The 16,951-nt window shown below is 58.0% G+C and overlaps 1 protein-coding gene across 10 annotated transcripts in view; it reads right to left on the minus strand.

Moving 5' to 3' along the window:
• The window catches only part of NECAB2 (N-terminal EF-hand calcium binding protein 2), a 37,812-nt gene that overhangs the window by 6,496 nt on the left and 14,365 nt on the right, over nucleotides 1-16,951 (minus strand). For 3 of the 10 annotated variants that reach the window (XM_036440951.2, XM_036440953.2, XM_036440958.2), the window contains 9 exons: nucleotides 13,526-13,662; nucleotides 11,038-11,156; nucleotides 10,834-10,913; nucleotides 7,749-7,802; nucleotides 7,054-7,166; nucleotides 4,580-4,657; nucleotides 4,043-4,134; nucleotides 3,837-3,903; nucleotides 3,082-3,519 (listed from right to left, as the gene is read on the minus strand). In XM_036440951.2, the coding sequence (XP_036296844.1) occupies nucleotides 3,162-3,519; nucleotides 3,837-3,903; nucleotides 4,043-4,134; nucleotides 4,580-4,657; nucleotides 7,054-7,166; nucleotides 7,749-7,802; nucleotides 10,834-10,913; nucleotides 11,038-11,156; nucleotides 13,526-13,662 (1,098 nt within the window). In that variant the 3' untranslated portion in view covers nucleotides 3,082-3,161. The other 7 variants (XM_036440959.2, XM_045582647.1, XM_036440954.2 and 4 more) reach the window with 6 other exon arrangements.

Raw genomic sequence — 16,951 nt, forward strand, 5'->3', positions numbered from 1 at the left:
CCTTGGACTTCACGCATGGGCTTCGAGCCCAGGACCTGAGCTGCCTGCCTGCCTGCCCCTTCCCAGGCCTGTCCCCCTTCCTTAGCCTGGGCATCCTTCCTCAGTCCCCGGTGAGAGCCCCCCTTCTTCCCGTCTTTCTTCCCGCTCCTTGGTTGAGGTCCTCTTTGTTCTTCTCTGACACCTGCCCAGTGCAGCCAGGAGGGGGAGCTGGGACATGCCTGCAAATCCCATGGCACAGAGCCTGGCTGTCACACATTCCTGGTCAGTGGTCACACCTGTGCTGGAGTGGAAAGGCCTCCGTGTCTCATAGCCAATGTCAACATGGTCAAGGGGCGTTTTGTAGTCTAGGTCCGTAGTCAGCAAACTGCGGCTCTCGAGCCGTATGCAGCTTTGGCCCCTTGAGTGTGGCTCTTCCACAAAATGCCACGACCTGGGCGAGTCTATTTTGAAGAACTGGCATTAGAAGAAATTTAAGTTTAAAAAATTTGTCTCTCAAAAGAAATGTCAATCGTACTGTTGATATTTGGCTTTGTTGACAATGAGTTTGCCGACCACTGGGCTAGGTGACTAGTTCTCTCGGAACAGCATGGGCTGCAGGGGCTCCGAGGCTCCTGGGGAAGCAGCTTTCTGCTGACCCAGGTGCCCCAGGGACCTGCGCAGGGACACAGCCTGGGGTGCTGCTGGTCCGAGCACCCGGGTTGCCCACCTCCCACCCAGGATTGCCTCGTGCCTCCGGAGGAAGGTTAGGGGTTTGACCTGGGTGTGGGAAGGGTGCGGAGTGGCCACTGAATGCAGGTGGTGAACTTCTCTGTTTGGGCAGGTGAGTTGATTGGGATTTTTTTTGTTAATTGGGAAGAGATTTGTGTAACACAGAATTAACCACTTTAGTGTACCACCCAGTAGCATTAGTACGTTCTCAGCATTGTGTAACCACCACCTGGGTCTAGTTCCAAACATCTCCAGCAGCCAAAGAAGCCGCACGCCATTCACAGTCATGCCCTGCTTCCTCTTCCCCCAGCCCCTGCAACCAAGTCTGTTTCTGTCGGTTTATTTTCTAGACATTTTGTATGAATGGGATCACACACGTGTGGCCATTGTGTCCGGTTCCTTTCACTTAGAATGTTCCCAAGAAGCTTCTGTGCTGCAGTGTGTCAGCTGCCTTCTCTTCCTGGCGGAATAGTCTCCCTGGTGCGGATCGAGCACCGTCTGTTTCTCCTCCTGCAGCTGTCGGCCTGCGGGTTGTTCCCACCTTTTGGCTGTTGGGAACAGTGCCGCCAGGAACACTTGTGCACATTTGCTTTAATGCGTCTTTTCGATTCTCTCAGTTACCGTGCATACAGACATACCCAGGAGCGGACCTGCTGGGTCATATGGTCGTTCTGTCTGTCTGGGGAAGCGGACTGGAATTTTAACGCGCTCACCTGGAGCTGTTTGTCCCCACATGTCCATGTTATGTGGTGCAGGGGTGTGGAAACCTGATTGGAGGCAGATAGCTCTGGGTCTGGATATACCTGCTGTGTGACCTCTGGTGAGTGGCTTGACCTCTCTGTCTCCATGTTCTCACCTGCTGATCATAGGATGGCATAGGCAGCTCTGAGGGAGTCACTGCCTCCCAAGTGCCTGACTCCGATGTGTAAATTAAGTGGGAGCTCTCATACCTTTTAGGGTTGAAATTTGTTCTCTTCAGAGCCTGTTTCCACCCACTCGGAATCGAGGAGGCTCTGAGTTGCTTGTGGGCTGCGATCAGAGAGGTGCTGCCACGTGGGGAGAGCTCGGGCGGCGCTGTGATATGTGGAGGAAGTGGAACATGCCCAGCTGGCAGCGTTCCTCAGCTGCACCCCGAAGAGCCTCAGCCCCCTGGGAATAGTCCTTTTTAAATAGCTGGTCTGACTGGAACAGTCCCAGCTTCTGGGCGAGGTGGGCCGATGCCGCCAGCAGGGTCTAGTGCAGTGGCCTTATCATGAGCCAGGCAGTTCCTCATCTTCAGAGCAGGGGTCTTCTCCCCACTTCGCAGATGAGGAAGAGAGGCTCTGAGGGGCTGGCTGCAAGGAAAGTTGGCTCAGAGATGCACCGCTGGGACCCGAATTAGCATTTCACTCTTCCTACAAGCCCATGTTGTGTTTTGTGTTACTGCTATCACGTGAGCCGTCAGCATCTAACCTTAGGAGGAGGTGGCAGGGGTGGCAGGGTTCCAGGCAGCCAGAGGAGGCAGCGTGGGCAGGGACCTTGCCCAGTGGGATGGCTTTAATCACAGCACGTTTCACAGGCTGGCTGCTCCTGGCTGGGGCAGGAGGTGGGAAGACGTCCATCCCTGGTCCCAACTCCCCAGGGCTCCCACTGGGCCCAGCTCACAGCTACCAGGTTAAGGCCCGTCTCCTTCCTCCTCCTCCCCAGGCCTCTGCTGCTCTCAGTCTCTGTCCCCCGCCTGCCCGCTCTCCATTCTGCCTTCTTTGCGCCTTGAGATTGTGTATGAGTCTTTCCTGATAACCAGGACAGGGAAATGGAAGCAGGGATGTCCGAGAGGTTCCAGAATAGGACTTAGCTGTTATCTCACGTCCAGGGCCTTGGTCTCCTGTCTTGCTGGAAGAGCTGATGGACAGGTGGGCACGATTAACTGTGCCCAGCTCCAGGGAGGTCAGCTCTGGACCTTCCTGATAGGAGCGTCTGTTTACTCGAGGGGCTGGACCCAATGAGCTCCCATCACCCAGCTCCGTGAGCATCCCTGGTTGACAATACTCCGTAAAGCGTCACCCGTGAGAGAGGGAGAAAGCCGCTTTCTATACCTGCCACCGGGAGGACATAGGTGTGGGCTCTGCACCTGCCGCTTCCCGTTGCTGCCATCATCTGTGACCGTGGCCTCGTGGCTTCGATGAGTCCTAGGGAACGGCTGGCACTGGGGATGGTCCGGAGGACCCTGCCTTGGTGCCAGGCACAGCCTTATTTGTTAAAACGGGGTTCATGCCTCTATTTTGCAGATAAGAAAACGGAGGCTCAGGGTGACATGGCTAATGAGGGCCCCGGCCTCCCAGCGGCTTCCCTCCCCCAGCTGTTATCACTGAAAACAAGCGGAAGCACAGCGCGTGACTGTTCCCAACGGGAGTTTATTTTGTGCTTATCCCAGCGGCGGCTGTTGGCCTAGCGTGGCACTGGCTGTGTGGGCACTACTGCCGTGTGCAGACTGGGCACAGGCCTAGGTTGGGCACTACAGGGTGTTGACTCCTACCAGGTAGAGGAATGTAGACCAGGAGCGGAAGAGGCGGAGGGAGGGGTGTGGCCTGCGAGGAGGAGGCCAGGAAAGGCGGGTGCAGTGGGGGGTGAGGGTACCGGGAAAGGGGGTTCGCCTTCACTTCAAACAGTGGGGAAATACATTCTCGTTTGGAAGTATATGGAAAAGACCGCTCATGTACCAAAGTTTCTAGAAAAGAGGGGGCGACCTTTGTAAGAAGAGAGGGAGGGAGCCAGGCTCGTCCGCAGGGCGTTGGGGAGCAGGTCAGTCTCGGCCCACCGTGCACCAGGCAGCTAGTGAAGGGCAGGAGAGAGGGGTAAGCAGAGAAGGCTGTTGAGGACCAGTAGCCCCTCCCCCGGGCCCCATGGGCGCTGCAGTGAAGGGCAGGAGAGCAGCGCCTGCAAGCACATCCCTCCTTCCCTCGGGCCCACGCTGGGCGGCTGGGCTGTGAAGGTGGGGGCCTGCCCTGGACTGGGGGGCCCATGCCAGGGCTCCGGGCCCACCTCCCTAATGACCTCGGCCTCCGGTCTTGCCTGAGGCCCTGTCCTGTGACCTCTCCCGTTGTTCCAAGGTTGTAGGCCAGCCTGTGTCTCTGCCCTGCCCACCTCACCTCTCGGACCCTCTGCACACCGGGCACTGATGCTGAGCACCCGTGTGTGGACTAAAACTCCTGGCAGCTAAGGGGGCGGAATAAAGGGTCATTGGAAGAATTGGGCCTTGCCCTTAACGGCCCTCTGTGGCTGGCAGAGGCTGCTGCTCCTGTGGGCACAGGGGCACCCCCAGTGCTATCCCAGGCCTCCCCCACCTGCCCCCTACCTGGCACCGAGATCCGGGCGAGGGCCTCCGGCTGGCTCAGCGTGTCCACCTTGACGTGCCGGAACGCCTTGCACACGGGGCTCTGCAGGTGCCTGGAACCCACGGGGCCCTGTGAGCCCTGGAGGCTGGGGGCCTAACCACCTGCCGTGGGCTTAGCCTCGGGGGTTAGCCATCATGTGAAGATAAGAAGGCGAGGCCCCAGGAGGGCTGATCTGTGGGGCCGGAGAGAGGGAGGGGCGGGTTTGGGAGGGAGAGGAGCCTGTATCCTGCCTCAGTGAGCATCGTTAATGAGATGGCTTCCCTGGGTTTTTATCCCCGAGGCAGCGCTTTCAAACAGGAGTGGCCGTGGCCTCAGAGCCCAGGGCCAGGGCCCTGCATTCAGAACCCCGCTGAGGGGGTCACAGCCCACACTGAGAAATGCCGCCTCCCACTGGCTCCAGGGCTCAGGAAGCCCGTGCTGGGTGCCGCTGGGACGGGGCTCACATCACCCTCCCCTCCACACTGTCCGGGATAGTGTTAGTGGACCTGTGTGCTCACCTCTTCCACTCCTCCTCCGTCTCCCAGAACTCGTACACCACGAAGGTGAAGCCGTCCGACAGCCTCCCAGCGGCGATGCTGCGAGGGGAGAGAAGGGGCTGGAGGCAGGAAGCCTGGGCTGCCCTCCTCTGGAACTCGGTTCCCTCACCCCTCACCCCCACAGCCTGGCTACGGGATACCCTCAGACCCTGGAAACGAGAGCCTGGCAGTATGCCCCCCGCCCGAGGCCGTGAGCCACGGTGCTCCTGCCTTTCTGATGGGAACTCAGCGCCTGCGGGCCAGCACCTGTCCCACCACCAGAGCAAGGCCTGGCCCCAGGCAGTGGCCAGATCATGTTGGCTGAATGAATTACAATGAGATGTCATTTTAAAGGCTGAATATTCTCTCCTGTCATGCTCTCCTTCATCATCTCCTTCATTTAATCCTTAACCCTGTGCGTCAGAATTGGCCAACTGAGGCTGGGGCAGGCCCAGGTCACTCCTGCGTTATCCCTGTGAGGGCAGCAGCCCCCTCACCTTGATTTACCTAGGACTGGGGTGCTTCCCAGAATGCGGCAGAGCTGGGGGCTTGGAGGGCTGACCGCCCCGCTGGCCTCCCGCCCGCCCTCACCGCTGCTCTTTTCCCACAGTCAGCAGAACCGCCCTCAAGGAGAGCTGTCATGGTGGCGGCTGCTGTGTAATTACAGCCAATCCCAGGTTTGCCACCAGGACAGGCGCGGGGAGGGAAACCAGGCTGCTAACAGTATCATTAGTTCATTAGGCCCCGGCTAAAATTACAGGTGCCCGTGGGCTGGTAATCGGATGAGAGCCAGGGGGCCGGGGACCGTGCCGCCCACTGATCAGAGGTAGCCGTGGCCTTCCGCCAGAGCCAGAAAGCGCTGCTTATGGGCCCGCCTCTGCGACAGATGGAGGTCAGGGGAGCAGCCTGATGCGTCTAAGTCTGTAGCTGCGGCAGAGTGAGGCACTGATTGGGTTTTGGGGGTGGGGTGTCTGAATGGGCAGGAAAACACAGCAGGCTGGCATGGGGGTACAGGAAGGACACAGAGTGTGAAGCCCTACTGTGTGCTGCCTGTGTGCAGAGGAGGGGCAGCTAGGCCCCTCTCCGCTCCACCCCAGCCAGCCCTTGGCCCTTGACACCTCCCTCTACCCATGCTGTGAGCACACACCCCCCTACTGTGGCTTCCGGTGCCATCTGGACGCCCACCACTCCCAGCCCGCCCTCTCCCAGGCTCTCCACACTCCTACGCGGCATCTCGAATTTAATCCGACTCCCCCGTGCCAGCACGCCTGACCTCCCTGCCTCCTCTAGGTCATCACACGACACCAACCTCTCTCGGGTTTCTGAAGCCAGACAATCTCAGAGGCCGCCTCATCTCCGCCCCACACCCCTCCCTGTTCTCCAGAACAGCTCCCAGCTCTACCCAAGGCCATGCCCCTCCCTGGGTGACCGCAGGGCCCCTCCCGGGCCCCTGCTGCATACAGAGGCCAGCCCGTGTCTCTCTCCTGCTTGCACATCTCCAACACGGTCCACTGTACTCCAGACGAGTGCGTCCTGCCCGCCACCCCGGGCCCCGCCCTGCCACCTCGTCCAGACGTACCTGCCTGTTCTCAAACATGGCACCTTGCTGCCTCCCAGGCAGTGGCACCGGCTGGCTCCAGGCCACACTGCCCTTCCTCAGACTCCGCTGTCCGAATGCTCCATACACAGGCCTCAGTGCACACACAGACTCTCCCCTCCCCGAGCCCCTTCCTTCTCTGGAAGGACCCTGCTTCCTGGCCTCCTCACACCCATCACCTCCAGCACCATCCCTCTTCCTCTGCCCTCTCCCGCACCTAGATTACATGCTCAGTAAGAGCAGCGCCTGCTTCACGCTGCACCCCAGCTGGCCCCCCAGGGAGAGGGTGCAGAAGGCAAACTGGACAGGGAGGGTTGGGGCAGAGAATGGCAGAGAGGCCATGGCTACTTCCTGGGCACAGGTGGGTGGGCCTGGGACAGGAGAGGGCCCCGCAACTTGTGCCAACAGCCCTCTGGGACCACCCCCAGGGAGGGTGAGGGCTGTCGTCGTTTGTGGCCCAATCTGATTGGCCATGGCCACCAGATTCAGCTTTGCTGAGAAGCAATGCAGGCCTCAGCGGCAGGGACAGAGGGAGAGACCTTCAGGGGCGGCCACAGAGTAAGAGGAGCCGCTGACGTTACAAAGCTCCAGCTGCTCACCAGGCTCTGGCCTAAGCCCTTCCCATCCCTATTTCCATTTACACCTCCAACAGCCGCAGCGAGTGGGTCCAATGGTCCCATTCTACAGATGAGTAGGCTGAGGCCTGGGAGGGGAAGTCACTCGCCACGTTTGCGCAGTGGGAAGAGCCTCCGCTAGGGTTTGGCCCGCTCTCCTAACAGCCCTGCTAGGCCTTCCCGGGGGTATGGGTTGTCCTCGGAGGTCCCGCCCCGTCCTCCACCCCCCACCCCCGCGTACTCACTGGAAGCAGCTCCTGGCTCCCGCAGTGCCCCGCAGGTACTGCCGCAGCGAGTCCAGGAAGTCCCCGAGCTGCTCAGGGCACACGGCCATCTCCTGCCGGACCAGCTGCAGGTGCTGTGGGGTGCAGGGTGCAGAGTGAGCTTCCTCAGGCTCCCTAACAGCCCTCTCCCTGCAGGACTCCAGCCTCCCCACACCTCCCTCCTGAGGGGACAGGACAGTTGGGTCAAAATAAAACAAAACCCCATGCACACACGCTTTCTATTCTTACACGTGACCACTGGCTGAAAAGGAATAAGAATTCTAAAAAGCCGAATGCAGGAAGCAGACCCACAAATGCCGAAAAGCAGGCAGGGTGTGTCAGGAGGCTCTACGGAGGCGCAGGGCTGCCTGCAAGGATCCAGGGCTGAGACACAACCAACCAGTGACCAGCAACATTCATTCCAATCAAACCAGTGTTTGGATGCACTGTCCTGTTGACCATGCGGTTCCAGGCCAAGCTTTTTTACCAAAGCCCTGGTCTCTCAAATGACACCCATGGAAGGGGAGGGTGACCAAGTGCTGGGCCACATCGCCCCACATGTGCTCCCTGGGGATGGGGTGGCAGGGCCTTTGAGCAGCTTGTGTCCTGAATGCTGGGTTCAGGCAGGGATTGGGCCACAGGAGGGGGAGGGAGGCCTCCGGGGAGGGGGTCCTCACCATGTTAGTGCCTTCTTCATCTGAGAGGCGCTGCTGCAGGTCAAACCAGAGGGTCTGAAACAACAAAGCATAAAGTGATGCTGGAAACAAAGGCCACCTCCATCAGGGAGGCCTCCAGGATCTCCACCACATACCAGAGCACCCAGGGCCACCCACAGAGCTCCAGGCCCTCCACACCAAGGTCCCGGGGGCTCCCTGGGGCCAGGCCTCACTCCGCCCTCCATGCACAGTGCTGGCTCAGAGGGGACCCAGGAGGCCAGGCTGGGGGGCCAACCACAGGAGGTGGGGGAGATCCCTTCTGGCCGTGGCATCTGGGGGCACTGGGAGCCACAGAGACCAAGCAGATCTACTGCAAAAGCCATGGAGACTCCATTTTCCGGCTCAGGGTGGGAGGTGGGAGTGGGAGGTGTCTTGGGGGAGAGAGCAATGGGACTCAAGATTCTGGAATCCAAGATGCCAGGCTTTTGCCATAATTGCTGGCAACAGTCCCGAGATTCCCCATCAATTTACAAATCACCCCCAATCTTAACCCCTGATGCCCCTCGAATGGAATGGTCTAAGTGGGGTGTCTGTTTTCACTGTCCTCCCACAGCCCTGGGCTAAATGCTTTACAAATTCACCAGATTCCCTGCCCCACGGTGAGCTCCAGGAGGGAGAGAAGGAACCCGTGCATGCTGCTTATGGCCGCATGCTAGTGTCCAGCGCAGGGCCCCATGCTCGGGCATGCTCAGTGGTCACTACTTAGCCGAGAGCCCTGGGCCCCAGAGGCCACACACGCTGGCTAGGTGCTGAGCCTGGATTTGAACTTGGGGCCTCTAAACTGACACAGAATCCTGGTTCTCCTCCCTTTAACGTGGGCACCCCAATGAACGCCACCTCTGTCTATCCCTACCCACCTCCCCGGAGGAGAGCCTGCGTCTTTCCTCTCTCAGAGCACGCGTGTGCCCATCGCTGGTGTTTGAGGACGCAGACTGGCAGATGTGGTGGCGTGACCTGTGCAGGTACCGCCTTGAAATTCTTAACTGAACAAGGGGCCCTGCGTGCTCATTTTGCACGAGACCCAGGAAGTTACACCGCCTGTCCTGGAGACTGTGCTGACTTTCCACGCGGTGCACCCCTGCTTAGTGGGCAGCCAAGGTGTCCGCCCGGGGCTAATCTGTTCCCATTGCTTTACAACCTTGCAGGTGGGCTCCTACAGAGCAGGGGCTGTAACGGGCTTGGTGGCTCTCCCAGCTGGCAGGGCCCCAGGAGGAGGAGAGGGGCGGGTAAGGGAGGCTCAGTGGTACCCACATCGGCCCCACCCTCTCCCACACTGGCCGCCCCAGCGCCCCACCCTCCAGGCCCCTGCAGAACCCGGAGCCGCTCTGGTTGGCCCATAGAGGGCGGGGCCCGGAGGCGGCTCTGGATTGGCTCCTACTCGGGACCCTGGCCAATCAGAGGCCGGCGAGCAGGCCCCGCCCCGTCTCCAGGACGCCCAGGTGCTCAGCGGTCTCCAGCCTGCCCCTGCCTGTTGTTAGGGCGACCAGGGCGCTAAAAATAAACTTCAAAGAGCCTCCCTCTCCGGGCGCCCGAGGAGTTGTTATGACAACCGGGCCACTGGGTCCGCGAAATCGCTGGCTCCCACCCAGCAGCTCGCTCTAATGGGGGTAGATCCCACCGAGGCCTCAGCCCTGCGGGTGAGGTTCTGCCCCTTCCCTCCAACTCCCCGCCCCCCACCCCGGCCTCCCTCTGCCCTCTCCTCCCCCCAGGCTTCCTCCTGCCCCCACCGATACTTCAGAACCAACCCCCAAACCCATCAAAGGACTTTTTTTTTTCTTTGCCCTTTTGCAAAAGATGTAAGAAATTCAGAAAAGTCAGAGAAATGTAAAACAGCTGCTACCCAGGGCTCTGAGATAATTGGGTTATGCAGATAGATGGGTGTGGTGTGTACCTCTCTGTAGTTTTAAGCACCAGAACTGAAATGACTAATAATAATCGCTAGCATTGCTGATGTTTCACACTAGCTTCTCAGCAGGCTCCGTGCTAAGGCATTCAAGACATGGTTATCTTGACTCCTCAGGACAGCCCTGTGAGGCTGCTCTTCTGGTTCTCTTCTGTATTGTCAGGGGAGACATCGGAGTCTCAGAGAGGGTAGGCCACTAGCCCAAGGTCACACAGCTGCTAAGCGGTGTGGCCGGGCTTCAAACAGGGCCGTCTGATACCTGAGTCCGTTGGTAAACCTGAAGGCAATCCATGTTCTTTCTTCCAGGGAATGGTCAATGTCATGGGCTGAACCGTGTCTTCCCCAAATGGAAGGACCAATCCCAGCACCTCAGAATGTGACTACGTGTGGAGACGGGGTCAGCACAGAGGCATTTACGTAGAAATGAGGTCATGGGGGGACCCCAATCCAGTGTGACTGGTGTCCTTATGAGAGAAGGAGACGGGGCATCGAGGAACACAGAGGGGACACCCTGTGAGGACACCATGTGTCTTCCAGGGAGAAGACAGCGGTCTGCACGCCAAGGAGAGGCCTCAGCAGAAGGCAGCCCTGCCCCCCACCCCCATCTCGGACTTCTGGCCTTGAGCTGCGAGAGAATAAATGTGTGAGCACAGCCTGTGTATGGACGTGATGGTGGCAGCCCCGGGAAACTGGTGCAGCGCATTGTGAGTGCCCACTGAGTCATGAACTGTCTCTGGCTCTGCAAGGCCAAGTCTTTTCTGTTATCTGCGGACGCACCAGACCGTCTTTGAAAGCTCACCATTCACACTGCTCCTCCCTCCTGGGCCGGCACCTTCCCTCAGGCCCTCACAGCTCCTCGAAGCTCTGTTCCCTCCACCCACGGTGCTGCTGGCCTAGGTCTGCTCCTTGTGATGCTCGCCTTGTGCCCGCCCGCCCCACAACTCCTCCTCCCCCCAGCACCTCTCCCTGAGCTGCCCATTGGGCACAGCTCTGGGGTCTGTCCTCATCTCAGTCTCCGGCTCCATGCTCCACTGGGAGATGCCTTTCCAAGGCTCCCTGACTTCTGCCCTAAACTCCCGGCCTAACCCGGCCCTCCCGGGGCCCGGGGAATGGAGGGAGGGAGGTGGGGGCCAGCGGCCTTACCTTGCTCTCCAGCCGTCCTATCAGCTCTGCCAAGCGGCTGATCTGGGCTTCCAGGCCCTCCTCCTTGGCGTCTGAGGTGACTGAGGAAGAGGAACAGGGACACCGATGTTGGGCAGGGCAGGATGGGGAGGGGAGCTCCCAGGACCCCGACCCCTCCAATGCCCGCCCCCCCCCCCCCCCGTCCAGGCTGCCGCCTGTTCTCACCGGAAGGCAGGCTCCTCTCCCGTTCTGCAGCCATGAGCTTGTGGCTGGGGACGCAGGGGGCAGTGGGGCTCCCATACCAGGTCTGCACCACGCCGGGGCCGGGCTTGCCGTGGTTCTGGCTGCAGAGCGAGCGGGAGAGACACACGGTGAGGGCGGCCGCGGGGCCCGGAGCACTGTGGCCGCTTTGGCAGACACACAGCTGGCCCCATGGAGCCCGGCCCGGGACGTGGGCCTCGTGCCTCTGTGTCAGGAGGAAACGGTGGCCAAGACCACGCAGACCGAGGGACTGACTCGAGACAGGAACTCAGCCCCGTTCTAGGCCTCAGCCCAGGAGGTTCGGTTCCAGGCCCCCACCCCCACCCAGGGGCTCACAGCTCCCCACCCCTGCCTGCTTCACTAGGAGCCATGTGGTGCCGTGTGTGTGTGTGTGTGTGTGTGTGTGTGTGTGAGAGAGAGAGAGAGAGAGAGAGAGAGAGAGAGTTGGGAGGGGGGCGGGGAAGGGGGCTGGGTTTGTACTCTCTGAAAAGGGGAGCCTATGACCTGGTTGAGAGGAGGCATATCACAGAACACAGGTCCCTAGAGAGGGACCTGACCGCCTGTCCCACCCCCACCATGCACACACGTGTCCACACGTGCCCAGCCCCCGCATGCCCTGACAGGCACACTCAGCTCACCAAGCTCTGTGCCTGGCACAACAGCAGGGACTCAACCAATGCTTGGCAAAGGTCGAACACCCATGCACGAAGAGATGCCGGGAAACTCACCACGGGCATACAAACACACACTGACACGCATGTCCACACACAGCACACATACACTCTCTGTGGACGGCCACCACGCGCGTTCCAGCTCTTCGGCCTTGGGCAGCGCTGCCTGGGCGGTCCAGTCTTTGAAGCTGCAAGCTCACCAGCCCCTGCAGACGGCAACCTCCCTCTCCCCCTGCAGTGCCAGAAAGTCTGGTGGAGTCTCTGAGGTCCGATCCTGGGGGCTCTTCAGCCAGCAGCCAATTCAATATGGCTCTCGGACCCTGAACAGGGCGGCGAGAGTCCCTGGGCGGCAGGGTTTGAGCCAGCAGCTTGTGCCGGGAACCTGGCATCCCGGGCCGGAAGCAGGATAGGGCCTTGCAGCCCAGGGGAACTGAACTACTGAGGTTTGGGGCCGGAGGTGGGAGTGTGTGTGGAACAGACGCGTCTCCCCACCACCGACATTCCAGAGTGAGGCCCCGATGGGGGCAGACGAGATGGAACGAGCAGAGTGCAGCGGTCGCATCTGTTCCACAGCAGGACAGAGACGGCAAGTTTGATCAGGAGAGTGACAGAAAGTGAAGGAGCTCTATCAGCGCCCAGAGCTCCGGCTATCTCGGGACCCTCCGAAGCACAAGAGCGATCACAATGCAGAGCCCTGAGCTCAGCTCCCAGGGACCCCACTCCGGTGGGCCCGTCAGCTCCCGGACCTGCCTGTCTCATTTCCCGGGTGACTGGCTGCAGGCGACCCGAGCAGACACACTTCGGGAACCGTATCATCGAGCAGCTTTGCAATCGCACCTGACCGGGACCAGCTCTTCACCAACCAATGGTTAGACACACTCCACCCCCCAAAGCAACCAGCACCCACCACGCCAGGCCTCTGCCCGGAAACCCGCAGCCACACAAAGAAATTCAAGGGTCAGGAATGCTCGGACCAGACACTGGCCCTTGCTCGTGTCCATCTGGCGTGTCTTTATTTCCCGTTTGCCGGGCACATCAGCTGTTCTGGAAAGGACAGGCAAAGAGATGTCTGTCCCAACTCGGGACAGTCAATGCAAGGACTCATGGTCCAGAACTGGCCCTGCCCAGCCAGAAGAACACCCCTTCTCTAGGCTGACCACCTCACAGTGTCCCCAGCAAAGGGGGGACCCCAGAAGCTTGTCCATGGCCTCAAGGACATGCAAACGATACTCCAATAACACCGAGGGACCATCGCTCCATTTCTCTTTCCATCCTCCTGAGAAGGTGACTTGGTGTCACCCCATCCCCATGCCCTGGTCGGTGTCCCAGCCGCTGGCAAAGCGGGAGCCAGCCTCGGGATTCTTATGGCACATTCTCCAATTATGGTAATCAGATACAGTTTCCAAAATTTACCTCCAGTTTTCAAAAGTAAGCCAAGCAATAGAATAGTCTTGGGTAAAGAATAATGTGAGTGGCGTGGGGACGCGGTAAAATGGATGAGAGTCTGAGAAACAGCCGTAATGAATGTATTATATGTAGGTACTGCACGCACACCAGCCGTTTCTCTAAACATACACATCTCGTTCAGTCCTCACAGGCCCTGAGGAGGTGGGTATATCACTGTCCCCACATTACAGTCGTGGACATAGAGGCACAGAGAGGTATAGCAGCTTGTCCTGAGTCACCCAGCTCTCAAGTACCCAAATACCCCCACCCTAAGTCGCAAGTTGGCACATGCACGGCATACCCCTGTGTGACCCTGCAAGGGACCCTGCACACACCGGATCTGGCTGGTCTGCTCTTCAATGGCCTCCACTGCGCTCTCCACGGAGCTCAGCAGTGACTGGATCTGACTGGCCGTCTCCTTCAGGAGGAAGCGGGTCACAAACTGGTCCACGTTGCTTCCTCCCTCGTACACCTGTGCAGGGAAGAGAAGGGACAGCCAGGGTTAAGGGAGGGGGAGGAACGTGGGTGTGGGGTCTGGCCCAATTGGAGGGGTCCCCAGGGTCCGTGTTTTGGCTTACAGTGGGGAGGGAAAGCCCACGCCACCACTGCCTTCTGTGTCTTGGTGGCTATCGAGCTCCTGGATCAAGGCAGGGCATGGACTCAGGCCAACGTTTGAGCTCTGGCTTCACCTCTTACCAGCTCTGTGACCTCAAGAGCCAAACCAGCAGTCACTGTAGCAGCTTTCTTACAAGGTCATGGTGAGGATCAAATGACAACATGTACCTAAAATGCTCAGCACAAGGCCACAGCACGAAGCAAATACTCAATAAACAGGAGCTGCTATGATAAAGATGGCGGTGGTGATGGTGATGTTAGTGAAGATGGTGATATGAGGGTGGTGCTGATGACGGTGAGGGTGATGGTGACAGTGGTGATAGTGATGGTTGTGATAGTGGTGATGATGATGGTTGTGATGATAATGGTGGTGGTTATGGTGGTGATGATGTTGAGGGTGATGGTGACAGTGGTAAAGGTGATGGTTGTGATAATGGTGGTGATGACAATGGTGACGGTGGTTGTGGTGATGTGGTGGTGGTGGTGGTGATCGTGATGATTGTGATAATGGTGGTGGTGACAGTAATGACAGTGGTGATGGTTTTAATGATAATGGTGGTGATTGTGGTGGTTATGATGGTGATGATGGTGAGGGTGATGACAGTGATGAGGGTGATGGTTGTGATGGTGATGATGGTGGTGTGGTGGTGGTGATGGTGACAGTAGTGAGGGTATTGGTTGTGATAATGGTGGTGATGACAATGGTGACAGTGGTTGTGGTGATGTGGTGGTGGTGGTGGTGGTGGTGGTGATTGTGATTGTGATAATGGTGGTGGTGACAGTAATGACAGTGGTGATGGTTTTGATGATAATGGTGGTTATGATGGTGATGATGGTGAGGGTGATGGTTGTGATGGTGACGATAGTGACAGTGATGGTTGTGGTGATATAATGGTGGTGGTGATGGTGACAATGTTGATGAGGGTGACTGTTCTGATAATGGTGGTGGTGATAGTGACAGTGGTGAGGGTGATGGTTGTGATAGTGGTGATGGTGATGGTTGTGATAATGATGGTGGTGATGGTGACAGTGGTGAAAGTGGTGGTTGTGACAATGGTGATGATGACAATGGTGATGGTGGTTGTGGTGATATGGTGGTGGTGGTGGTGGTAGTTATGGTGATAATTGTGATAATGGTGGTGGTGACGGTTGTGACAGTGGTGATGGTTTTGATAATGGTGGTGATGATGGTGGTTATGGTGGTGATTATGTTGAGGGTGATGATGATAGTGATGAGGGTGATGGTTGTGATGGTGATGACGGTGACAGTGGTGGTATGGTGATATGGTGGTGTGGTGCTGGTGACAATGTTGATGAGGGTGACTATTATAATGGTGGTGGTGATAGTGACAGTGGTAAGGGTGATGGTTGTGATCATGGTGGTGGTGACGATGGTGACAATGGTGGTTGTGGTGATGGTTGGTTGTAATGATATGGTGGAGACAGTGGTTGTGGTGATATGATGGTGGTGGTGGTGATGGTGACAGTGGTGGTATGGTGGTATGGTGATATGGTGGTGTGGTGGTGATGGTGACAGTGGTGAGGGTGATGGTTGTGATAATGGTGGTGGTGATGGTGACAGTGGTGAGGGTGATGGTTGTGATAACGGTGGTGGTGGCGATGATGACAATGGTGGTTGTGGTGATGGTTGTAATGATATGGTGGTGATGGTGGTTGTGGTGAATGGTGGTGGTGGTGGTGATGGTGACGATGGTGACAGTGGTGGTTGTGATATAACGGTGGTGGTGATGGTGACAATGTTGATGAGGGTGACTTATGATAATGGTGGTGGTGACAGTGACAGTGGTGAGGGTGATGGTTGTGATAATGGTGGTGGTGATGATGGTGACAATGGTGGTTGTGGTGATATGATAGTGGTGGTAATGGTGATGATGGTGACAGTGGTGGTATGGTGATATGGTGGTATGGCGATGGTGACAATGGTGGTTGTGGTGATGGCTGTAATGATATGGTGGTGACGGTGGTTGTGGTGATATGATGGTGGTGGTGGTGATGGTGACAGTGGTGAGGGTGATGGTTGTGATAATAATGGTGGTGGTGACAGTGGTGTTGTGGTGACATGATGGTGTGTTGATGGTGATTAGTCTATTGTTCCTCATGTTGTTGTTGACAGAGATAAAGCACTAGGGGAGAAGAACTCACACCCTCCTCTCTCCCATCCTTCTCCGAGGACTCTGGGCTCCTGGGCCTGCACACTGCTCATCAGAAATGATAGATGAGGATCAAAAGCACCAGAGAGCTTAAGCTGACTCCCCACAGAGGGTGCCCGAGCCTTGTCTCGGAGGGTGAGAGGGGCGTCTGGGGGAAGCTGAGGGAGGGGGACAGCCTCAAGGAGAGACATCGGGGAGAAGGTGAGTAATGAAGATTCTCTGCAAGTTTCGCTCTGAAATGTGAGACTTTTGTTTAAGAGTCTACAGCTAAGACATTTCTTACGGTTTCTGGAACCAGAAGAGTTTCTTTCGGCTGCTAAGGCTTTGGAGTGGAAGGGAGAGCACTCTGGTTCAGCGGGTCACTCGGGGACGATAACAAGCAAAATGACGCAGTGCTGCGAGGCGCCAGTCCCCAAGCCCCGGCGCTGCCCTCCCGCCGCCTCCGTAGGCCTGACCTTCCAGAGCCACCTGCCCCAGGGAGCCCTGGAGCTCTGCCCGGCCTCCTCTGCACGGCGAGGGAAACAAGGAAGCAAATGAAACCATCCATCACTCTGACGCGGAATTAATTAGCAATAATTGCACCCTGGGAAACGGGGCTAGAGACAGACGAAGACATGGAGGCAGGGAGCAGGGGAAGAGGAATGGGGGGCCGGGAGGCTGAAAGGAGGTGGGGAGGTGGACATCCTGGGCCGACCACCAGACCCGGCACGCCGGAGAGAGGCCCCGACAGAGAACGAATTTGTGGCAGAGAGTACTAGTAGGGGAGCTGTTGGTAGCCTAATGCATTGCAGTGATTGATTATCCTTCCTGGCGGACAAGGGGACTCACAACCTTGTGAGTGATCAATGGGCTCTGGAAAAACGAGCAAGAAGATCCGTGGTAAAAAGTGTAAGCCAAGAGGAAGGCTGCCAGAGTCATCAAACAGGAAAACGAGCTGAAGCGAGTGGGTGAGAAGCACCCAGACCAGGGACTGAG

Source organism: Pipistrellus kuhlii, unplaced genomic scaffold, assembly GCF_014108245.1.
Source record: "Pipistrellus kuhlii isolate mPipKuh1 unplaced genomic scaffold, mPipKuh1.p scaffold_m20_p_17, whole genome shotgun sequence".
NCBI lineage: Eukaryota > Metazoa > Chordata > Mammalia > Chiroptera > Vespertilionidae > Pipistrellus > Pipistrellus kuhlii.